At 43.8% G+C, this 24,472-nt stretch overlaps 1 protein-coding gene across 5 annotated transcripts; it reads right to left on the minus strand.

Moving 5' to 3' along the window:
- Positions 1-2,032: 2,032 nt before the first annotated feature.
- Positions 2,033-24,472, minus strand: PRDM1 (PR/SET domain 1). Of its 5 annotated transcripts, XM_010989635.3 has the most exons (9): positions 24,012-24,462; positions 22,638-22,646; positions 22,475-22,539; positions 22,125-22,369; positions 15,607-15,726; positions 11,954-12,206; positions 5,959-7,067; positions 5,346-5,474; positions 2,033-5,044 (listed from the first exon to the last, which is right to left on the minus strand). In XM_010989635.3, the coding sequence occupies exons 1-9, from the start codon at positions 24,071-24,073 to the stop codon at positions 4,472-4,474; spliced, it is 2,565 nt and encodes an 854-aa protein (XP_010987937.3). In that variant the 5' UTR covers positions 24,074-24,462; the 3' UTR covers positions 2,033-4,471. The 5 variants fall into 5 exon arrangements, with proteins under 5 accessions (XP_010987937.3, XP_010987935.3, XP_010987936.3 ...); XM_010989633.3 differs by lacking the exons at positions 22,475-22,539; positions 22,638-22,646 and having other exon boundaries at positions 22,125-22,364; positions 24,012-24,460; XM_010989634.3 differs by lacking the exons at positions 22,475-22,539; positions 22,638-22,646; positions 24,012-24,462 and adding an exon at positions 22,653-22,805 and having other exon boundaries at positions 22,125-22,364.

Genomic DNA, 24,472 nt, shown 5'->3' on the forward strand with positions numbered 1-24,472 from the left:
CTCAGAATGAGCTGATTTCCTCTGGCCAAATGCTAATAATGAAATCGATGTGTTATGGACAAGGAAATCTTTGGTCTCATAAAGGAAACAGAAGTGTCTTCTAAATTGGGTCCATGATCGCATTCTGTGTAACTTCTCTCCTATTCATTAGTGTTTTCAGCTGCCACTCTCTGTGGTACAGCCTTCCTTTGTAGACCGCATTATCCTAGAGGCCTGGTTTGACGTTAGAAATCCTCCACCATGTGCCTCTAATTACTTTCATTGCTCTGCTCTGGCCTCTCCCCATTATCTTCTTTTAAAGAAAGCTTTACACACAGACACACAGACACACAGACACACACACTCACACACTAAGGAATAAACTCACTCATACACACTTATGGGTCCTAAATTGGTTTCCTGTCCCCCAAGGGAAAAAAATTTACTAGTGTGCTTGTAAACTCCCAGGAAATTGTGTATTCTGTTTATTTTCTAATGGTGGTGAATTGAATGCATCATTTCTGAACAGAGCTTTTATTTTAAGGAAAGACTCAAAAAAAGATGGCTTCTTCGCAGTTTTGCTTTGCCCTGCAAACAGCTGCATGAAGTCTCGATACAATAGGGTGGATGTCGGCTGGGGAGACTTGAGCTAAGAGTGAGTATTATGTTTTCATGTAATGTTTCATTAAACAGCTACATCCACCAAGTGTTCCCAAGATATATAACTCTCAAGAAAAAAAGATATGCTTTGCCAAGTAAAGAACCATGATTTATGATAGTAACTGTTACACTCTGGATCTGATTGGGGCTTTGTTTTGAAAAATTATTACCACAATGGTTCTGTAGAATTTAGTAGAGCAACCGGCACCATTTGGCACGTTTATGACAATAGGGTTCTGGTTTTCTTAACTCCACAGTTAAATGTTGGCAGCATTTCAAGTTCTTGGCACAGATGTTTAAGTGAATATCAAGAAGAAACATTTTTAAAAAGCATTGAGTAGCTTTGAGTGTCCAAATGTAAGGAGCATTATTTTTTTTCTTTATATGCAGTTAGCATGCGCATGGTACCATGAACTTGATAATGGAAGAAATGGCAAGCATGAAAACCATTTGCAAAGGGCTTTTAGATTTTTTTCTTTGAGGGCACTAGCACTTTTCTATTAAGCATCTCTCCTATTCATGTCTACCAAATGAGACTCAAATTAATTCGTCTTTTTGTTTGTGACTGGAGACAACTTAGTGCCTGGACCATCAGTGGACAAGCCAATAGATCTATTCCCCCCATATGACCCTTGGGACCACATGGCCAGGCCACCATGATCCCTGGGCTTCATACTAACCATGCCAAGAGGCTGGTAAAACAGCAACTTTCTAGAAATTTGCTTTAAATGCACAAGTAGCAAATCTACTTCCTGAGTGAAAGTGTGAAGGGAAAAAATACTGTGGGATGCTGGGCAGGAAGACTGCAGACGCACAAAAGCCCTGATCCCCTGTGGGATGCTCAGAGCCAACTACTGAAGCAAAAGTGACGTCCCCAGTGGGCAAAGTGCTCCTCTGGTTCCCAGAGCTTCCCCAGAGCCCCTCACCCATGAGCTGGCTGGGTCTCCACACAGGTTCACGGGATTGATGCTAGGATGGCGTTTCTGGAATGGATCCAAGTCTTCCTTACCTCGCCACCACCCCATGCCATCAACAAAGTGAAACGAACAAAAAAGCCCAACAAAAGCAAACAAATCTTTCCTCGCTTACTGGCTAATGCTTGAAATGTTTTCCTTCGAGGGCACTTTTATAGCTCATCATTAAAGAAAATAATCTTACACTGCTGAATTATGAGAGAGACAAGAGATCAACACTGTCCAATCACTCCCAAGTGTCATCACCAAAGGAGGCAGGGAAATTAGGGAATCATGGCTGTAGGGAGTGGAGGGTGGGGTAGGGACTTGGACAGGAGACAGGCAAGTGTGTTCCGAATCTGTTCTGGGGCCACACTTACAGTATTAAGGTTAAGATGTTGCTCACTCACCCTTCACTCAAGACACTAGACAGGCATTGGTAAAGCATGAATATTTATATTTAATTTACATTTTGACAATTTGCACATAAATAACAATGTAAACCAGTTCGTAAACATAAGATAGTTTGTTGTTTTAGCAAAGTAAAAAGCCAATAACTTTGGTCAGTTTTAACTTTGAGTAGAAGAAAAAAAAAAATAAAACCACTGTTGATTGTGGGCTCAACATTCACATGTAAGAGGCCTCAGAGGGAAAGTCAGATGGTAAAGAGAATCAGAAAGTCTCAAGCCACTGTGAAGGTCTCAGTAAAAATTCCCACATATGAGGAAGCACAAAAAGGAAAAAGAGAACAAATGAGCTGTTGGGAATAGAAAGTATTTGGTATCAATGTTGGACTGTGATGCTTTGGTTTACCTACAATTAAGGACTGTCTGTCAAACACTGGTACATAAAGAACTGTCAGTTTCATTAAAGGAACAGACCAGTAAGGCTTTTGGGTTTCCCTGGCTTATCCTAAATTTGTTGTTCTCTTCTGCAGGTTGATATTAGTTACCACGGAACAAAATGCTGAATATATAAACCTCACTGATGGGCAATACACCAGTTATTTAGTAAGGAGGAAGAGGACGAGAGAGAAAAGCTGCAGTGGTGCTGGGATTTTTATTTCCGGGACTTGGACGTAACCACATCATGACAATGAGGCAAAACAAAAATACAGGCATCTCAGATTGCCCTTCATAGTAAAAAATGGTATCTCTCTTTCTCCCTGGTTGTTACGTGCTCCCCATCTCTGCACCAAGGTTTTAGGGTCTCTTCCAATAGTGGAGGAGGGGGGGCCCAAGCTCACCAATTTGATTGTGAGGTTGAGTGCTAGTTAAGCAAAGTCTCAGAAAGGGTGTTTTTTTTTTTTTTTTTCATTAGGAAAAGTAGGATCTTTTACATGGTTTGGCTCACAATTTAAGTGGTTATAAATATATTATATATACACATGGTATAATGGTATAAATAGATTTATAAATATACACCATTCTTCGCTACACCTTGAATGCCAACGTGTCATCTTTGGGCTTAGCAGAGAAGACACAATGGGACACATTCTGTCTTTCTGACTCTGCTTTCTCGTCTAGAGTTGCGAATCATGAGAGAAGCCATCACTTCCTGCACTACTGGACACACTCAATGAGGTAATTGTTGTTGAACAACTTTGCAATGCCCTTTCTTCTGCAATTAAATTAACCATAAACTGTAAAAACACGAACACTGAGGAAAATCTGAGTTGCACAGAAAAAAAATACCATTGATGTGTTGGAGATAGGAATGTTCATTACCCGCTTTGACCCTAAGATAACGAGAATACCCGTTTTCTGGTTGTTTTTTTTTCTTTTCTTTTCTTTTTTGGTTTTTAAAGTGTGGCCTGAGCCTATCTAACTCAAATCCTTCCTGCTAGAGCACCAGGTTTGTGCAATTTTGACATAACAACAAAAAAAGACCAACAACAAAAACACCCAGACTCCTGCCCCCAGACCTCACACATACAAAACCACCTGTGCTTTGGGAACATTTTGCAGTGGTTCTAAACTTGGCATACTGTCTTCTTCACATTTTCAGATAAGACATTAGATGCAAAAGGCTCGTGGCCACTCTGAATGGTCACATGACTGTGGGGGTGGGGTGACCCTATTTTTCTGGAGGGAGACAGATGGGCAAAACCTTCTTCTCACCTTTCTCATTAATCTGTGGCTAGGGGGAAAAATCTGAACGATCTACAGAAATACACAAGATTCCCTTTCTTATTTCTGCTACTGAAGTTATTACTGAGTAATTCTGCACACATACCCCCAAGTTATACAATGCTGTTCAAATGACACAATCCTATGAATTAACACATCAACTGCCTAACTCCGGCAATACCAAAACCTCATTTGCCAACCATTCTTATAGAGGGAGGTTGACTGAAGCCATGAATTTGTGGACTAAATCGTAGGTCCTTAACACAGATGTGCAGAAATTATCTACAAAGAATGGCCACCAGACAAAAATACAACATTTAGCTCAAATTACAAGGAATTCTTCCAGTCATTGTAAACTCTTTTTTTAATTATTGCTTTTTGAATGATAAATTGTATAATAAATTATGAAGGATTATCACTGAAAAAATAATTACGGCAATAGTCTTAGCAATGGGAAGGCTAGGCAAACATATTCACACAAATGCTCAAAATACACAGGTTCAAATATATAGATGAGGGTGTAATTAAGTATATATAATGTGTATATATATTGTCTTTGCCTGATTTATGCCCTGAGATTTCGGTAACTTTGGAGTTCCTTCTTTAATTCCAGAGAGGTGAGGGGACCCACCTGCCATCAGGAGAGCTTTGTGGAACTGGAATTATATACAAGCATTTGCTACAGGCACCCTGACTCGCCCAGTCATAAGTTAAGACACAAAACCAAACACCTTTTGTTTTCTGAAAATCTTAAGGATCCACTGGTTCGACTGTTTCTTGTTTGACCTTCACAGGTCCCAGAGGTAGTGGGTTGCTGGGAGGCAACTTCAGGAGGGACGGGTCAGTGGACTCATAAAGGCTACACCCTGAGAGCAGTCCGTTCCCCAGGTTTCTTTGCAAAGACATTTTCAGGCCAGTTTCTTCCTTCTCTTTTCTGACCACAGCCAGAATTTCCTTCTCCACCACGGAGGCCACGTCGACGGTGTCCTCCATGTCCTCCAGCCGGTCCGCATTGTCGCTGATGTCGAACTTCTCGATCTCTTCGTTGATTCGGGTCAGGTCATCCAGGGGCAGCCCGGTGGCCGGGGCCATGGGACAGTGCCCCTTCAGGTGGACCTTGAGGCTGCAGAGATGGATGTAGCTCTTGTGGCACTGGGCACATTTGTGGGGCCGCTCCCGGGTGTGGAGGCGCTTGTGGAGTTTCAGGTGCACAAACTGGGTGAACTTGGCAGGACATACCTTGCACTGGTAAGGTTTCTCTCCCGAGTGGAGTCGCAAGTGGGTCTTGAGATTGCTGGTGCTGCTGAATCGCTTGTGGCAAACCTGCAGTGCGGGGAAGAGGGCGGAGAGGGGAGGCGGGGAGGCCAGAAGGTTAAGGGCTGCCAATGGGAGGGGCAGGCTGACAACCCACGCCCAGCAACCAGGGAGGCAAGAAAACTCCCCGTGGCCCTGGCGCATGGGTGGTGTTTACTTCCCCTTCCAATTTCCACCCACTGGAAGCGGGCTGCCCAAGGCAGGCAGAATTCCTGGGCTGGTTTAAACTACAGGCTGTGGGACATGGGAGGGCGATGCCTGAGACACTGTCTACAAAGGTCAAAAGCTCTACCCAGAACATACTGCCCACCTGGCATTCGTGTGGCTTTTCTCCCGTGTGTACCAGGTAGTGTTTCTGCAGGTGGGCGAGCTGGGTGAAGCCCTTGTTGCAAGTCTGGCATTTGAAAGGCCGTTCTCCACTGTGCACTCTGAGGTGGACCTGGGGAGAAGCCACACAAGTTAACTCTGCCCTTACTCAGCTGCAAAACCCAACATTCCTGCTCAAGGACCCAGGCACTAATGATGCAAACCTCTTAGGAAAAGCATCAAAAGTCTTAAACAGAATAAATCAGACCCCAGTGTTTTCAGAACATCCTGTTGTGTTTGAGCTAAAGGAACAAAAGTCCCAGGCTGAGCAGGGCCTTGAACCTGATCTTCCAACCCCAACCCCACCTTTTTATTACTCAGGACACTCAGGAGAGGAGAAGTAATTTGTCCAAAGCCATACAGCCGGAGCAGCAAAAGCAAAGTCAAACCCGCACAGGACCATGGCCAGCCCAGATCTCAGGCTGGGGGACTGGGGAAATCGCAATTTGCAACCTGTGGGAAGCCAAGTCGATACCAACGCGGTGGTCCGCCCCCCACCCCCCGACAGACTCTGGCGACAATCAGACGGCCCGCTCGGGGAGGGGGGCGGTGCCTACCTTCAGATTTGAGAGCTGGCCGAAAGTCTTGGCGCAAACGTTGCATTCATACTTAATCTTGCCGTTCTGCTTCTTCAGGGGGTAGGGGAGCGTCTTGTAGCCGGTCATGCTCCTTTTGTTCTTGATGAGATTCACGGCCTCGTCGCCACCGGGCGTGGCCATGGCAGCTGAGGTAGCTTTGGGCTGCACCACGTGCTCAGCCGAGGCGGCAGTGCCGGCCGTCGGGGATCCGCTGGTGGGACTGCAGGCCTTGTCCTTCAGGCTGGCAGCCGCCCCGGGGAGGGAGAAGGCACTGTGCGGCGCCGGCACCAGCACCTCCCGGGGATGCTCCGGCAGCAGCCGGCGCGCCCCTTCTGAGGGCAGCGAGCTGGGGAGGGAGGCCGGCGCCAGCAGCGGGGGAGGCAGGCCGCCTCCGCCCAGGAGGCTGCTGTACACGGGATAGAGCCTCGGGAAGAGGCCGAAGTTGTTGATGCCGCCGTTGATGTTGCCCACGGCGCCCAGGCTGTTGCAGTGCATGCCGTAGGGGGGCAGGAGGAACTTGGGGTAGTGCGCGTTGTAGGAGGGGACGAAGGCTGGCTGGAGGTGCGAGGGCGGCGCGTATCCCGGGTAGGAGCCTAGCCCTTCGGGGCCGTAGGGCGCGTTCAAGTAGGCGTAGGAGTCCCGGTGCTCCTGGGAGCCGGGAGCCAGGGGCGACACCGTGTTCCCAGGGCTGCTGTGAGGGCTGGCGCTCTGGAGGCTCCGATCCGGGCTGCTGCGCGCCGAGGGGCTGGGCGTCGTGGAGGACGGGATGGGGGACTGAGTGATGTAAGTCGGCCTCTCCATCCCGTAGGCCAGGGAAGCTTTCAAAAAGTCTTCCGGGAGAGGGGCCCGGATCGGGTACACCACCCGAGGGTAGAAGGGCATTTCGGGGCTCCTGTTTTTTCTGTAGTCCTCCGTGTCCTTTTCTGAAGTGAGGAGTGAAATGTTGGAACGGTGTAAGTCCTTTCCTTTGTAGGGGTGGGAGTCCAACTTGAGGATTTCTTTCACACTGTACTCTCTCTTTGGGCCATTCTTTGGGCAAAGATCATGTTTCTCAGTGCTCTGCTGCTTTGGATGGCTCTGGGTTTGCGCTGAAAGAAAGAAAGGGCGATTACTCAGAGGGAGACAGAAAATCGAAGCGACCTTGCCCAAGTTGCTCTCTCCTTGAGCAAACCTGAGCCCCAGCTGCCCCAAGAGGGACACCTGGCATCTCAACACCCACTCATTCTAGAGGCTCAGGCCGCTGCCGTTCCTCCTCAACAAAACCGGGTCACTGGCCGCATCGATCAAACCAAGAGCACCGTTTAGATTATTTTGTTTCCACTGGTGAAAACCTCATGCTAGAAAAGTTCTGTTCGACTTAGTAAAGGAGCGCCTCCATGAAAACGGGGTGGAAAAAGATTGGGTGGGGGGTGTTTTGGGTTAATAAAAGTCATTTTCAACGTTCACAGTTCACCTAAAGGAAATCAACACACCCTGGAACTAGATGTGAAAGATTAACTCATTTCAAGTAATAAGCAGTCATCAATTTTCGCCTCGATTCTTGTTTAATACGAATTTGATAAAAGTCGGTTCAAACTGCCTCTGCCAAACAGACAGATCAGCATGGTGATGCCACCCCCTCCCCTCAATTTGCTGACACCACCAGAATGTCACCAAGGCTCTCTCTGGTCTAACCAGGCTCCCAGTAATGCTGTCCCCTGGAATCACAAGGCGTGACATCGTGATCTCTGCCAAACCACAACAGGCACTTCCTGAGCCAGTTCAATTACTTAGAGCACCAAAGAAAACAGGCAATGAAGATGAAAGCATTTATTCCCAAAGACGGCATATTATTACTTGGTAAATACACCATTTAAGAGCAGCAGCAATAAGAGGACAGTTCCGGGCTCTCCAGGCCATCGCCAGCCCTGCCCCTCCAAACACACAGAGCAAATGATGCCTTCGGGAAAACCCAAAACTCCCTGCCCAGGCTTCCTTGGAAACCAAAAGTAAAATATATGCTGCTACGCTGGAGCTCTGGCTGTTGGAGGTCAATCACTCCAGCCTGAACACCTGCCCGAGGCGTAGGCACAGGTTAAAGGCCTCGGTGTCCAGAGGCAGGAGAGCTCTCGGCCTCGGTGTTAGAAGAGGACGGCGTGGGGGGATCAGGCTGAAGCCTCTGTAAAAGTATCATACATTGTCTTAAAAAAAAAAAAAAGTCCCCGTTTGATTGAACCAAGAACTCCAGGCTTGCTATCTGATAGCTCTAGAAATGAACTCTGTGGAACTCCAGATTCCGAACTCTTCAAATCCATTCTCTAGGCTGACAAGCTTGAGGGATTCGATTCCAGTTTGAGAGCCCCTCAGAGAATGTTATCTCTGCTGCTTGTTATCAGTTCCTCCCGGGTGAGCCCGCAGCCCCAGAGTAAACACAGCCTAGACGCTATCAGGGAAGACGCTGATGGGGCAGTGATGGAAAGCTTGTTGAGGGAGAGGGATTTCTGAAGCCACTAAGCCAAATAAATATCCCCTTATCAGGCCAATATCAGTCTTTCAGTGAGGCTCAGCAGGCAGGAAGTTCAAATTGTCACTTTTGTTTTTTAAAGCTGAAATGGTAAGGGGAGAGAGACAACTAAATTGGAAAGCTGACAGGCAAGGCATCTCACAGCCACAGGAAGGAATTCTGAGGTGAAAAAGAATGACTTGGAGGCATCTGCATCAGCCCACATTAAAAATAAAAGATGTCGCCCTAATAAGATGAAAATACAGAAACTTCACCGTCACAACTTTCTGCCATTTTTATGTGGCAAATGACATCTGAATCTCAATTTTTTTTCAGTGGCTTCAACACTGTCTTGGTTTGAAAATTCAGTAAGTTAGAGCCATTAGCAAGAAGTTTAAGTCCGCCCACAGCACCGTCCCTCTTACAAAGCACCTCAATAATTCGATTACTGACCTGAAACAAAGCTAACGATGGGGCCAACAAACAAGAAAGTCGGAATTTATTATTTTCTATGCAAAGTACTGACTGCAGGGTGCCTAGCATATAATAAATCCACAGTAAATGTTTGATGACTCAGATGCCTTCATAAAAATACATTTATGTCTTATGACAAAACAATATCCGGAGGGCAAAATCAGGCCCCCTCAGAGGTTCCAAGGTGGCGAACATGGAGTCTCTATGAAGGTACATTAAAAAAAACTTATCCTTCAGCAGCTGAGTAATCAGTGGAGCCGGTGTCATTTCGGACTCTCCCACTCAGCAGCAGCTTGAGTTAACATGAAAAAGAAAATCAAGATCTGTTTTTGTTCTTAAATCTTAAATGGCTGTAGGCGGACGGAGTCATTTCAAGAGTGAACTGCTTCTGAAGGCTCTGAATGGCTTAATTATGCCGACTCACATTTTCGATCTATAATAAGAACCCCCAAGACTACAAGAAAGAACCTAGAAGTTCTGCAGTAGGCAAAACAAAGTCTGTTTTCAACTGAAACTGAGAAAGCAGATTAACATTTAAAAGTCTACAATTTGGTCAACTGTTTTCTAGATGGGTTAGTTAGATAGATAGAAAAAAAAAAAGACCGAAAAACTTGGGAGGGGTTAGGAGTTAAACCTAATAGTCCCTACTCCTTTTCTTTGATTTTTAAAAAATGCCTATTTGTGATTTCTGGCGACTTATTTTTCTTTACCTCCATTTTCTTTGAATCTCTTCTCCTCAAAACTCTACCAGTTGAACCACTGCTGTCCTTTCAAAGTCCTCACCGAGATTATGACACAGGTCTCTCTTGTGCTTAAAGCATGGATCCCAACACAACTCATTTGAAGACACAATCTACTTATGAGGCCTGATGAAATAGTGGAAATTTTCCTGATCAACGTCTCAATCATCAGTTACCACACCTAAGACAGCTGGTTTCACAATCGGAGCAGGAGTCTTGGCTTAGTGTGACTGGTTATTGTTAATCCTCATTCTTTACTGTGAAAACTGGACAATGAACGGGTAACTGAAAATGGTTAATCACCATTTTAGAAAAAATTCTGCATCCACAGGAAGGGATATTGGAGGGAACAAAGATATCATTTCAGAGTATGCATGAAAGTTGCTTCTGAACACAAAGAATAAGAATTTGAATCTTAAAATACTGTGCAGAGCCTTTAATTGGAGCAGGAAAATGCACAGCCTTTAAATCCTTTCTTTGATTGGCAGGAGGTGAGGGACGTATGTGAAAAACGTCTTCGTGGCTGGTGCAAAGTCACCAGGGTGGGTCAAATCAAATGGAGTTACTGATCCCACCCCCCCACCCCCCCACCCAAAGTCAAAATCTTTCTCGGAATCAGTGAATGATTAAACTCAAGGAATGTAAGGAGACCCTCAAGAGGCAGTGACTGGCTGTGCTGAGAAAGTCAGGAGGAAGCAGCACATCTTCCTGTGAGTCATTGTGCTTGAAAAGAAGTTGTCTTTTACCACCAGGCCCTGAGCACTGTGCCTGGCACCTACAGAGGGTGAAACAGCTGTCAGGCTCCCGGGATGTTGGCACTAGTGATTTGATGGAGACTCTTGGGAGTGCGGAAGAGATGAAGGGAAAAGAATCACCACCGTCAGTCAGGACCTGATTATACCCACCAGGCTCATGTTGGAGGCCAATTTGTTTCTAAACATCCCAAGACTTCTTCCTGAAGCTCAAGGGTGCCCTGTGTGTGTGTGTGTGTGTGTGTGTGTGTGTGTGTGTGTGTACCACAAACATAGATTTAAAGGTAACCTTATGGTGGAGGTCCTTAAGCCTTTATAGCCCCAACTTTCCAGAAAACTACAAATATAGTCTTGAGATCACAGGGAGAGCAAGTAAACCAGACAGTGTGAGTTGTGCCCCAAATAGAGTTGGATTATACCCAACTAGGATAAGTAATTAGTTTGCTAATTGGTCCTAAAGTTTAAGTTAAATTCTAATGTATGTGAATATTAACATTCATTCCAAATGTCTCAAAGGCAGAAATGTAAACTAACACAACTGAGCCTCCAGATAAAGCAAAAGGGACAGCATATCAACCACGATCGATGAATCTGGGCAAAGGGTCCCTGGAAATTCTTTGTGCTATTCTTGCAACTTCTCTTGGAGTTGGAAATGAGATCAAAACAAAAGGTTACAAAACTTACGGCATTTAGATGCCGAAGCTTTTAAGCCAAAAGGAGCTAGTTTTAAAAGCTGCTTTAACACTTAGCAATCTGAGAATACACAACCATAGTTACAACAGGTTGGAATTTTATGGTAAATCTTCAATCATTCATAGAGATCACTTGAGAATGACGAAAATGAAGTAGCCCTCTGCAGAGAGGTCATGACAGCAACTTTAACCAAATAAAAAAGTAAAAGCTTATAAACCTAAGGAACTGAGAATTTGTTGAGATTACAGTGATAGGTGGTTACTGTAATACTGATCAGGAGATCAGATAATTCGGTTTTTACCATATGGAAGGAAGCTAAGATATAAAATCTTTAGTTATCTATCTCGAGTAAGATTTGAAAAATTATAGCTCCAAGTTTTTCTAGAAACACCTTTTATGTTTCACATCAGATCATAACTTGATAACCAAATGTGCCTCTCTGCAATATTTCAATGCACATTTTAGGCACTGACAAATGACCACAAACAAGGAGCTATGTTTGCATCCCCAGTACGTCAGGACCAATCCCTACTATGATAGAATTCTACCTGCCCCCTTTTTTTGATAGATTAGCACTGGATGTATATTTCTCCCTGTAACTTTTCTGAACTGAACACTCAAAGTAGCTTAGTATTTTTTTTTTTAATGATCACATCTCATTATAGGAAATAAAGACTAAAAAAAATTTGTTTTCCTCTTGCCAGTCCCTAGTTTAAGCCACCTACTTGGCCCAACAGATGAAGCCATATAATTAAACAACATGTTATTAGCATATAGGGGCAGAACTGACATTACTGGCATTTTTATTTTTTTTGGTTCTGTAATCCACTTACTGAGATTCATCATTGTCAGCTCTCCGGGATAAGGGTGGTGAAGTCTTTCGGCAAAGTCCCGGCAATACCACACAAGCAGCTCCTGGTTGGCAGGGATGGGCTTGATGGTGTAGAAATAGATGTTCATGCCGTTCTGACAGGCAGCCAGGTTCTGCTCCCGGGCCGAGTGCGCTGGATTCACATAACGTAGCCAGTTACTCTTCTCCTCATTAAAGCCGTCGATGAAGTGGTGAAGCTCCCCTCCGCAATAGATCTGTCCAAGAGAGAAGACAGATGTAGAAAAGAGAGCCCCCAAGCAACAGAAGGCTTCCCCTGGCACCTCTGAGAGCAAACCCAGCCAGTACCCTGGGTGATGGCTGGTCCCCTACGGCCTCGTTAGAAAAGGAAATCAGTTTAGCTGGAGTTGTCTTGAATCAGCAGAAGTAAGGGCGGAAACAGGTAAGGCATACTTTGTCAGTTACCTTTTCCATTTCAGTTTTAGTGTCTTTTCATGTTTGGGGGGAAAATAACAGAAGAATGAAACACAAAGTTTTCGTCTAAGGAGCTGTCTTGGGCGGATGCAACCGCCACGGAGCCCTACTTCTGCTACCACAGGGAAGGGCACACGGGCGACGCTGCTACTTCGACTTCTGATTGTGCTGACTTTTAATGCCTTGAGTCACTGGGTAGAAGACCAGCCTGACTGCGTACGTCAAACTGAGTCTCTCGACTTTTTCTATGGCCTCTGTACTCGCCGTTTCCTACACCCCCGCCCAAGGCTTAAACTAGGCAAACATCCTCCACCCCCAAGCCTCCAAGTCCAGCAGTAACACTTGTTCATATGAATACTTGGAACCTTGCCTTTTTGTGGAAACGCTGGGTGGGGCCAAGGTGAACTTTACCTGCCATAACAAAGTGAACGCCGGGACAGCAGCCAGAACCTGACAGTCTACTGAGAATTCACTTTTCCCCTTGATAAACATGGTCAGCCTTGCGCCTTTTCTTTCAAGCCAAAGGCGGGGAGAGAGAACGCTCTTGTCTGTGAGGAGGTTGGCTACAGCACCTCTCACAGAGACACAGGGTTTGTGTTTTTGGAAAAACAGGAAGAAACTAGGTTGCTCTCTAAAGGCAAAGCATGTGTACGAAGAATGCAAAGTTTGCCCTGTAGTAACGCTGCTTCTGGTTAACAGATGCCCCCAGGCCACTAGGTAAAAAGGCAGAGGTAGGAAGAGGGAAAATTAAAACATACATATCCTCACTGAAAGGACTATAAACAAACTCCTTAGCCTTCCACAGAACGTTTCTCTTTCCCTCTTTTTATGATGTGCCCACCTTTTCTTCAGACTCAAGAAATGTCCTTACACACATACAGTGAGTACCTGATTATCTGCAACTTGGGGTCTCCAAGCAGGACAGCATGGTTCCTACAGAAATTCTGCTCTGACCGGACAGCAGGTTATTGCTTGGTTCTTAGTCACCGACTATGTTACGCTATGAATTGTCTCTGTATTTTGCTCAAACGTTATCACAGACAAAAAGGAACTCTGTCCCTTTAACACGGGCAGTAAACACCAGAATCACTTTCTTTTAAGAGTAACTTCCTGTAAATTGTGAAGGGGGAAATACATGTGGCTTCATCAAAGCAGCTTGTGAGAGCTTTTGCGGTGTGTTTTGTTAAGAGAAAATGGAACAAGGCTGGGTGAATTCTGCTATCAAGAGGGGTTTTCAAGTTTGTTTACTGTGATGTGCAAACTTCCAGGAACATGGGGTTCCAGCGCTCTTGCAGTCTTCGCTGGGCGGAAACTGCTTTCTAAAGCTACGAGTGTGTAGATTCCAGTCAGCCTTCCACAGACTATGATTTACTGTATCCTCATTTAAAAACAGAAATGTCGATGCCATGAAGTCACACACACATACACACACACATACACACACCCCCACAAGAAAATAAAATAGTGATACGTCAGATGAACACTGCTCCCTGTCACCCTCAGTGCATTTCCATATATTATCAAGAAGATTAAAAACGTGCTGACTCATAGCACAGTTACAAGAAATGTCACTGGTTTCTCAACTTGAACATCCCTTCTCTTCTTTGACTGTGTAATTTGCATGAAACTTTTTCTTTCCTCACAACAGATGTTCCCATTCCTGCCAGCAAAATCAGGATGCGTTTAACAACATGTGGAAAGTGAGCTCCTACAATATCCTTTGCATGTGAAAGACGGATTCAAATAAATCCTCCCAAGGAAAGCATTTCAGTTACTTATAGTGAATCTTCAATGAACCAGGGAACTGGGACAGAGAGAGGAGGTTCTTAAGTATTTCTTGTCTTTTGTCAAAAGGATCATGGCTGAACGAGACTTATGCTGGATTGTCTTAATTCAGTCCTTCGACTCCAAGAAGTACACACTTCTCTGGGTCACTTCTGAGAAGATTTTATTGGCACTAAAAGCAAAAATGCACTCACTTACAGTTTGCCCATTACTAGTCGATGTACTAAATATATTTTAAGCATGAGTAATTATTAAATAAAAATTGGGAGTACACAATTCTTATTGAACAATTCTCAGTGCTCTCTTTTTTGGAGAAATAGTAAAATAAATTTCTAAAAGCACAGAACTTCTTGGATTTTAAAAAAAAAAGCTTGTTTCTTAGGAACAATGTCTGAGTGATCTCCAAATATAAGTCTTTTATAAAGATACTTGTCCAAAAGATGTAAGCACTCTAGGTAAATACCGGCCAAAGTAAGCTTAATACAATTTTTGTTGTTGCCATGCAGCTGTTTTCTAAAAGAATTGAAACAATGGTTTCCCAGTAAGCATGTACATTTTATGCAAGTATGTATAAAAAATTGCTTTTAAATTTAGTAACACATCTCTATTTTCTAATTGAGGAAACCAAGTATCCCAGAAAAATCTATGGGAAATGGAAAGCAGTCCAATTTTTCCTTTGTTCATCCTGATCCAGGGTCTTTTACTCAAGGATTCCTTCTAATTAGTTCACCTGTGAGGTCCTTTCTGACCGTGATATATTCCAAAGGAAATTGTATTGGCCAGACTCTGATTGGATGCTATGGGAAAGTTCATCATCTTGAATAATTGTAAGTATTTTCCTTATGCGATGGGAGTAATCTCTGTACTGTCAGATCCAGTAGTTTTATGGTACAGATATATTTAAACAGGACTAGTCTTGTGGTCCATCTCCATTCCCTGAGCACCTTCTTCCACCTATCCTTCCTAATGGCATTTATTTTCAAGGTAATTCATTTATGATTACTCTTCCATTCAATTAAAGTTAACTCAGCAAGAAATCAAGAAGGGGTGAAATCTAAGGCTTGGTGACTCATTACTACTTCCTTGCACAGAGATGCAAATGAACTTACCCTTGAAGCAAGCGGCAAACTGTTTCCTTTCATCACAAAGCTCTAATGAATTGCAAAAATTAAGATTCACGTGTAGACCAGAGCTTCATCCCTGACCACCTCCAGGCTTTGTTTCCCAGGCCAAACATTTAACCAGTTTCATCACCCTTGCTTAGAATTCCATGTCCATGGGGACCCTAAATACTTGTGGCGAGCCCAAGGACAGGTCGAAAAAGGAAGTGACCCAGCAATTTTAGTTTCATTTTTTCCCCCTAATACTTAACGAGTCTGGAAAAATTTCCGTACTTACCCGCCAAAAATATTGCCTGTTGGCGTTCTTGGGAACTGTATCATTGGTGTAGATTTCACCTATTAGAGGTCCAAAACGTGTTCCCTTTGGTATGTATTCTTTACTCACCACCCCAATAACCTAAAGAGGGTAAAACATGAAACAATGAGTGCAGCTGTAAAGTATTAATCGATCTTTTCATTTCAGTGAATTGAATGGTCAAATGGTAATACAACCAACAGTGGCAAAGTTATACTAAGGAGCGCGGTCATTGATGGTGTCTACGTAATCAACAAAGAGCTTTACTTTGGGGGAAGATCATCTGTTAAACTCCTAGATCATAAGTCAATATGCAACCAAATATGAAACAGTCTAATTTTCTGGGGACACAGAGTCCTTTATTTTTATTAATACTTTTTATGCTAGAAGAACAGAGAAGGTAACCATTCTATTTTGTATGAATGAGATTCGGATCCTGCAGCAAGGTTAGACCATTTCAGCCTGCTCCTAGTTTCCTATTTCTTCTTCTCCCTCAAACCATAAACACAGTGTGTTTAAGGGGAATAAAATAGTTTTAACCTCAGAAACCAAAATAATGTTCTTTGGTTGTTCCACAAAGGCCTGAGGAACCATAAACAAAACACATTATATTTTTTTCATTTCAGATGAGGTTTTTTTTTCCTTCTTCTTCTTCATAACTTGTAGGTTCTCCTTAACAGAAGAAAGTTCCTTTAAGCGACTTGGTTCTTCTCTAGCATCTTCTGCTCAGAAGTGGTCAAAAGTCTTCCTCTGAAATGGAATTTATGCCGAGGAGAGCTGTGGGTTCTAAGATCTGAGGAAATGACCTTCTCAAACTGGATGTATCACACATTTTGACTTTGTAGGGCCTTGCTAAAGAAACCCGTTAACTATACCAGTTCCTCCTTGATCGTAAATTTCTTTCTGGGGGGGGAGGTGGGGAAAAAAAAATCACCAGCAGCAATCAGGAAGCAATTCATCACCATTCAAAAGAACTCCTCTGTAACAGTCTTTTTACAACATTTTACAGTTCATTTTGTTTTGGTTTTAATTCACTCACTTTCCCATTTTTATTTTCTTTTTACCCCAAACCACCTACAAATCACTGAACACCTTACTGAAATGGACCAAGAGGGGAGGTAAAACATATTTATTTCCAGTTTTTATTATCCCTGGTGGCTCTTATATAACTGAAATGATAGGCCCAAATACACGAATCAAAAAATGTTCACTGTGGAAAGCAAAGACTGTGGATATGATAGACACTGAGACCTCAGTAAATCTCACCAAGAGTTGAAACCTCTGTCTAAATGGACATGGAATTAACACACCTGCATGCTTGTGACAGATCAGTCTTTCTCCTGTACATGACTTATCAGCCAATGATTTAAAAGAATTAATATTCAATATACAAGCCAATGGAGCATACCCAGACTGGAAAAACAGAAAAAAAGAAAATTTCCTCTATCTAACACAAGTTGAAACAAGGTTGGTGAGCTAGAGTGTTATTTTTGGTTCTTTATGAATTTCTGGCAGAGAGCTGAAAAGAGCAGATGTTCATTTCATCCTCCTCCTCTGCCTTCATTTACATCTATCTGCCCTTTCAATAACAGTTTGTCCTTATTGGTATTGTCGGCCCTTCAACTATGGGGGACAGGAGGACTTCGGAACAGTCTTGAGATAAAAATACTTACTAAAGCTTTAAGTAGACTTATTACCCAGAGGCTCATTGTTTATGACACATTATTGAACCTAATTAATTTGAAAAATTCATGGAATTGGCTTCTGTGACACACAAATCATTTGGCATTCACCTCTGAGTGATTATTCTATAATGTTAAAATGACAAACAGGAAAAACAAATAATGTCATTTGCTGGTGAACCAATAATGAGCAGTTGATATTTTCAACATATCCACATTAAAGCACTAATTTTAAGCAAGGTACTCAACTGGTTCATCAACTTTGTTTTAAATTATAGTCTCTTGCAGACAGTGTCTTGGGAGAGAGAGCCTGATTACCAGCGAGCGGCGTTACATTGAGGTCAGGGTTTTTCTTCTCAGTTGCCTTTCTTTTAACCAATGGGCCTCGTGGTATTCAGCTACCAACCTTAACACTAAGAAAACACAACACTCTCTCATGGTCCAAAAGACATCAACCAGAATCTTGTTCCTACAAGGGAATTTGCAGAAGATATAAGCCACTCCAACATCTTTGAGCACAGCCATAGGCAAGTCATTGGGGAAGCGCTAAGGCAGTACCGAAAGCAGCTCTTGCCATCTACAACCTTACAAATGCAACTCGGCAAGCAAGACAGGAGAACAATTAAAAAGAGGAGGGTCTGTTACGAAAGAGAGGTCTAGGAAAGTCCTCAAGCCTGAGACAAATAAAAAGAGCCTCAGTATTAGCTTATCTTTACAAGTGAGACAGAACACTAATATTTTAAGTTCTGTTATGCAGAGAGCTTTGCGTATATATAAACTCACACATGTGGATAGAGACACAAAATCATAGAATCTCAAGGTTGGAAGGAACCATGTGGCTTATAAACCATCACTATCCATTCCCAGTCCAGCACTCTAACACACAATCAGCACCTTCATCTCAAATTCCCATCTAAGACATTATCCAAAGAGGACATGAGAGCTGCAACTCTTAAGATTCCAGTGCTCAGCCAGGTAACTGGAACTAGGGTAGTTTTTTAATGGGAAGTGGGAGACCAAGTCATACTTCTCCCTCTGGCCCTGGAAAGAGCCAGGTGTCAGTCTTAGCCAACAACATTCTATCCTTGGAGCAAGCACATGATACAGGGGAACCTAGTGTGTGCCTTGAATTTCACAGAGCTAAAAAGACTAATTAAGAATGTGTTCACCTAGCTTAGGAAGGAAACTTCACTGGAACTGACCAGGGTCCTAAAGAATTACTGCTGGGACCAGGCTGCTGTGCCATCCATAAACCTACCAGCGAGAAGACACTGGCCGCGACACTTCCTCGCCCCGAAGCTCTGCTACGGTGTGTGTTCTGCACAAGGCCAAACCTTTCACCACTTGGGCAGATCTGTCTGTCAGTGGCTTCAGTTACAGAACACACCCTGATGTCCAGGGCTTGCAGACAAAAAACAGGGCTTGTTTTCCATTTTACCAAATGAAGCCGTCACAACTTAGTATGGGTTGAGTGGGGATGCTGAATGAAAGTCTATAGCAAAGAGAATAAACCCTTTTTTTTTTTTAAAGCAAATTTTCCCTTCAGGGAATATACAAGTACACATGCATAGCAGTGGGTTTTAAGCAGAAACATCATTCAGGCCTAACTATGGTATGAGCATCCTCACCCCAAATTATATTAAAATCATTTTAATTACTAGCTATCTCTTCCCCTCCCTGAACCCTCACCTACCTCCCTCTTAAAAATGACTCATTCGATTAAAATTCTATTTTGAGTCAAGGATATTTGCATTGAGATGACTGGGGCTCTGCAGTGGACCAAGACTTCAACCTGTACTTCACCCCATTTTTGAAAAAAGGGGGTGGAGTGGATAAAGATGTTTCTGGAAGGCTTCCTTCTTAATTATCTTTATATTAAAGGAAACGTGGCAATGCCTCGGTACCACTGTCTCCACAATAAAAGGCAGTAAGAAGGGGGAATTGCATGTTATGATGAGATACTTTTTACAGATGGCTTGAGTTAATAATGGACTTAAATCAAAATGGACACTGCGTCTCCAACATTGGCCTGATGTTTATCACCACAGACTCTTGGAGGTCAGACTCAGAGCCACAGCGCCTCTTCGACGCAAGCAAGCTCAGTGCAGGCCACTGCCTCTCGAACCGAAATGTTTAAATTGATCTTTCTGTATTCAAGTGTTCACAGAAGATTATTTCAAGAGGACAAGGGGAAAATCCCCCTAGATGAATAACCCAGCAGTTAAAAATGCTTTAAAAGTTTTTTGAATAGTCTGTCTATATTTGGTTTGAGTTCTGGAAATAGGAAGTAAGAACAGCCTCATTAAAGGTACAGAATGATTCTAAAGCAAACCTAAAAATGAGGGTCGAGATCAGAAATACGGTTTGTATGTTTTGTTTTTAAACCAAAAAAAAAAAAAAAAAAAAAAGGTGCTGACACATAGCACAAATTCATAGTGAAAAAGGGTCTTGCTAAAAAAAAAAAATCCCCAGGATGTCAGCAGAACAGTACATAATGTAACATCTTCTGCTACTTAAATGAAAACATTTAAAGAAGGGGAAGATAAATCAGTCAGATAAAAACTACACGTACAAAGGCTTTTTCCCTCTTTCCACAGCTCAGCTCCTGGGACTGAAAGAACTAACCGAATAATGACAATATAAACATTTCATCCATCCTGAAGGCTTTTCTGTCCTAGAACTGGTTTGCAGCTCTCATACCCTCAGTGGCTCAATTCCATGGTTCTCTTTCACCACCTGGAGGGAGCTGTCCTTTCCCCAAGTGCAAAAAGGAAGGAGGGAGAAATAGAAAAACCGGTACACACTCCAGAGTGAGCTGAAGCCAGTGTTACACGTTAAGTTGGTTTCCTGGTTGCTTTTATGATTAGGGGCTGAGGATCAAGTGTCTCAGTTAAATAAATACAGGAAAATAGAATGAGAGAGCCCTGGTGTCTTATTACGTTTGTTTTAAAGGACCCTCCTTAGGAACACAGGCACTGTGTGCTTTTTGGGGGCTGAACATACTGAAATAGAGAGGTACACACTCACAGAAAAAACGCCAAGCAGTCTTAATAAGGGATCGGTCTGAAATATGTGAAGAGGATAAATAAAACCACAGTGACACCAAGAGGGGCCAGTGTAGCATAATCAAGAAGCGCTGGTTAGGGAAGTCAGAGGAACTCTGCTCCAAGTCCTGGCTCTGGCTCTCACTAGACACCTTAAGTGACTATCTGCCTGAACCTTGGACTAGTGATCGAAGGGCAGTATTTCACTTAGCTACGGTTTGAAGTAGAATGATGAAAACTGAGAAACTTCGGCTAAGAGCTGAACTGGGGGTAAGAACAGGACAGAACTAAAAAGGTAAAGATGACCACAGAATCGAGGTCATTATTTCAGTCCTGGGGACTGGACAGGGCAACACAGCTCAAAAAAAAAAAAAAAAAAAAAAAAAAAGCTGGGAACAGACCAATAGTTGGTCAAATTTGATATGGGGAAAAAAGTACAACTTGAAAGCCACAGCCAAACCTTCAACACCCAAACACATTCCATGGGCCGCAGACTGAGATTTTCTAGAGAGGAGTATAATCAAGGCCGACTTCTGGGGTGACATTTTTGGTAACATTCATATACAATTTAAATATTGTTTTTTATGAAATCAGCCTCCTCTCTCCCAGCAGGAAAAAAAAAGAAACAAAAAGGTTGAGCTTTAATGAAACGCAAAGCAGAGTCGCTCTATTAATTTTCGACAGCTATGTCACCCCCTCCCCCAAAACACTGAACTCAGACACACAAACAGGAAAGAGACAAAGTATTTCCCAAACAGACTCTGACTCCTTCAAATGCTGTCCCTTAGGGAAGAAGGAAAGTGATCTGACATGTCTGTAATGAATAGCCCCAGTTCCGAATACTGGATTCCTACAGCAAATGATCCCCTTGTCACTACTTTCTGAAGGCAGTGACAGAACTGAACAGTGACCTGTGGGAATGGTGGTGGTGGGAAGTCTCTGGAGGGGTCGATTCCTTCAACTCAGCCTGGCATTAGACCAATCAGAGCAACTGCAGCAGCTGCATTCTCAAAACAGAAGGTGGTTCTGAAAGTTATTTCACAGCTCAACATCACGCCTAGCTATCATCATTATATAAAAAGGTAAACACCAATCCTTTGCTCATTCCAAGTTTGGGTTTTCAGCCCCTTTGAAACAACAAAGAGTGTACCCACTTCAGAGGCCAAAAAGGAATCGGCCTGCCAGCCCAGCCAGAGCAAAGGAGCTGCCCCAGATAAACAGTGGTTAGCTCTGAAGTCATCCGAACAGAGGACACTTTTACATGAACTTCTTCTCCGTTTATACCATCACTTCAGTTCATAAACACGTCAAAGTTTAGAGAATAATTTTAGAAACCCAGCTAATAAAGCTGGCTCGTTAAAAAAAGAATAAAGCCATCTCGTGACCAAGAGGAGACAAAAGACACATGAAACACATTTTTCCAAAGAAAAAGTTTTCTCCCTCAAAAGCTGTTGAGCCAGTGAGTCCCAAGTGGCCAGAAACTTTCTGGAAGTTGCTGACAATTTTGCTCACCCCATGTTGCCATTCAGCTTTTCCAAGACAGGTCAGCTTGCCAAAAGATTGAACTGTTTACTAATTAGTAAGGAACAGTTGAGAGCAGGAGGAAATGAGAAGGGACGGACTTAGGGCAAGAGAGAGCAATGAAAGAAGTGAATTAAGTGATAAATTATTTACTGATACTTACAGATCCTCACAGATATACGAGACCTCAAGGGCAAGCAGGGAGATTTGGAGCCAGGTGCCAATCTTCTTCGGCAAGAAACCAGAGGCTTACCTCTTTGCTGTTGGTGGCATATTTGAAAAGCAGATTCCTTGGTAAGGATGCCTCTGCCTGAACCGAAGTCCCTCCATCGGCACCAGAATCCCAGGGGTGGTCGTTGACAATGTATGTACACTTCTCCTCAAACTCAGCCTCTGTCCAAAGAGTCATATCCGTGTCCTCCATGTCCATTTTCATGGTCCCCTCTGCCAACCCTGGAAACTTCACAGCACTGGAGCTACACTTGGGGGCAGCCTGGAAGAGAAGGGAAAGGCCTTTAATCCCCATTGTCCTGTGGCTCCTCGAGAGGCTATGACTAATACCGTCGTCTGAAGACTTTGCAAGCAGATGCAGAGCGCCTGGTACAGTTGAGTAAGAGCCAAAAGCTGTATAAAGACAAATGCCTTGGAAAAGCAAGGTTTTAAAAATCCTACCCTTAGTTTAAAAAAAAAAGTGTGGTAATTTCATTGGGGGAAAAAGTTAAAAAAAAAAAAAAAAGAAAGAGAAAGAAAAGAGCCACCTCCAAACAATCCCTGGCTTTACCTCTCCCAGCAGGAAAATGCTGCGGGCTCTCAGTCCTCTGTCCCAGGACGCCTGGGGTCATGGCCGCCAGACCCTCAGCGCTGTGGAAAAGCTGCCTCAGAAAAGTGTCACAAACAAGGAGAGGAAGAGGAAGGAGCTCTGTCTGCCTCTGAATGAAGCTAAAAATGGAAAGCGCGTGTGGTGCAGGAGCGGAACCCAGCCTGCCTTTTCCAAATGGGGAAGACTGAACTTTCCCACCAGCTCCCAAGGCAAAACAACTTTCAAAACAACTCGCCCCCCCCCTCCCCGGGCTGCAGCGCGATCTCTTTCATCCTCTCGCAGGGAAGACTGAAAAGGGTTGCATCCTGCCAGCATCACTGAGCTGCCGCTTTTCAGAAATCGTCTGGACCATAGGAAAAGAGGAGGAAAGATGGGTGAAGGGGTGAGGGGACACAACTCCTGGCGGTTTCTTTTGACTGGTGGGCATTTCAAGCTAAATTGAAAAAGCAAAAACAAAACATAAAACTGTTCAATGGGATTCCCTGGAGAGAATTCCTTTAGGAGCCCTCAGCTACAAATAGCACTTTCCATTTAAATCTGAAAGTGTACGAATTCCCAGAAGTGGCTAATGGGCTACAGTTTACTGTAACTAAAGCTGTAACAATATAGGAGACTCAGAAGACAAGCTCTGCTTCCACTTACACACTGATAAGGGTATTCCCGCACATCCCCGCTCACACGCAGGAAAAGTGCTTTCCAAAGAAAAAGAAAAGAAAAGTAAACGTCTGCAGTGTTTTCCCAATACAGATGTGTTGGGGGAAAAGTAGGAACGTAGGTATCATTTCCATGTAAGAACGTGTCCTAGTTAAAATGTAAACACAACACTGTCCAAGTCTTTCAAGGTGGCTTTTATATTCTTCTATTTCTTCCCTGAATATGACGCTCTTAAAAAAAAAAAAAGTCGGATTTGAAGTTGTCTTTCCCCTCAGTGACGATTTAAACAACCGTGCCTATTTCTATGTAGTTGCAACCGGTACAGTCATGTTGCCAACTAAATGTTAAAATAAAATAAAATTTTAAAATTAAGCCAACCCGGAATAGTCACTTTGACGGGGGTGGGCGGGAGGCACTATTGAAATTTCAATGAACTGACAATTATGCCTAGAACTGAAACGGTTAATGATTCATAAGGAAAAAGTCTTACAAATGTTTGACAGTACTAAGTGCCCTACAGCAGAAGCACTTCTGGTTTCTACTGCTGCTATGTTAGTACACACACACACACACACACACAAAGAAAAAAAGAAAGAAAAAAAGGGGAAAAAAAGAAAAAAGTTTTCAGATCAATTTCAGAATTAAAAACAAGATCAAGTTCCTTACCAAGGTCGTACCCACACGTTTTTCCAAGCAAATATCCAACATCGGAGACAAGTGTCGCTCATCCCTACGCAGTCCGCGTGTCCTCCGCGTCCCCTCCGGGTTGAGGCCGGCGCGCACCGCGGCGGCGCCCGCTCTGCTCCGGCCGCTGGCGCCCGCGTCCCAGCTCCCGGCGCGGACAGGTGCCGCGCTGCTCTGCCTCTCCGCAACACTGGAGGGCCGAGTGTCACCGCAGCACTTTCAGTCTATGTTAACGCGGCCGGCGGCTCGGCCCTTTCCCCCTCCCTGCTGCTGTAGATTTCCCATTCGTCTGATTCACTCCTACCAGCTGCCTGACGTGGGGGCGTGGCCGGCCACACCTGGACTGGGCCGAACCGCGCCGAGCTCAGCCCAGGGCTTTCCCCCGGCTCGCGAGCCGTGCCGCCGAGAGCTTCCTCTCTCCGTATCTGAATTTCAACACTTAC

This window comes from Camelus dromedarius, chromosome 6 (assembly GCF_036321535.1).
Source record: "Camelus dromedarius isolate mCamDro1 chromosome 6, mCamDro1.pat, whole genome shotgun sequence".
NCBI classification, from domain to species: Eukaryota; Metazoa; Chordata; class Mammalia; order Artiodactyla; family Camelidae; genus Camelus; species Camelus dromedarius.

Bases quoted from the DNA above. Each gene is read 5' to 3' on its own strand.
- PRDM1 (XM_010989635.3), bottom strand. From the start codon at position 24,073: ATGAGCGACACTTGTCTCCGATGTTGGATATTTGCTTGGAAAAACGTG. The intron at 5,475-5,958 runs GTAGGCACCGCC...GCTTCTCCCCAG, and splicing joins GCCAGCTCTCAAATCTGAAG to GTCCACCTCAGAGTGCACAG. The intron at 5,045-5,345 runs GTGGGCAGTATG...CCCGCACTGCAG, and splicing joins AAAAGCCACACGAATGCCAG to GTTTGCCACAAGCGATTCAG.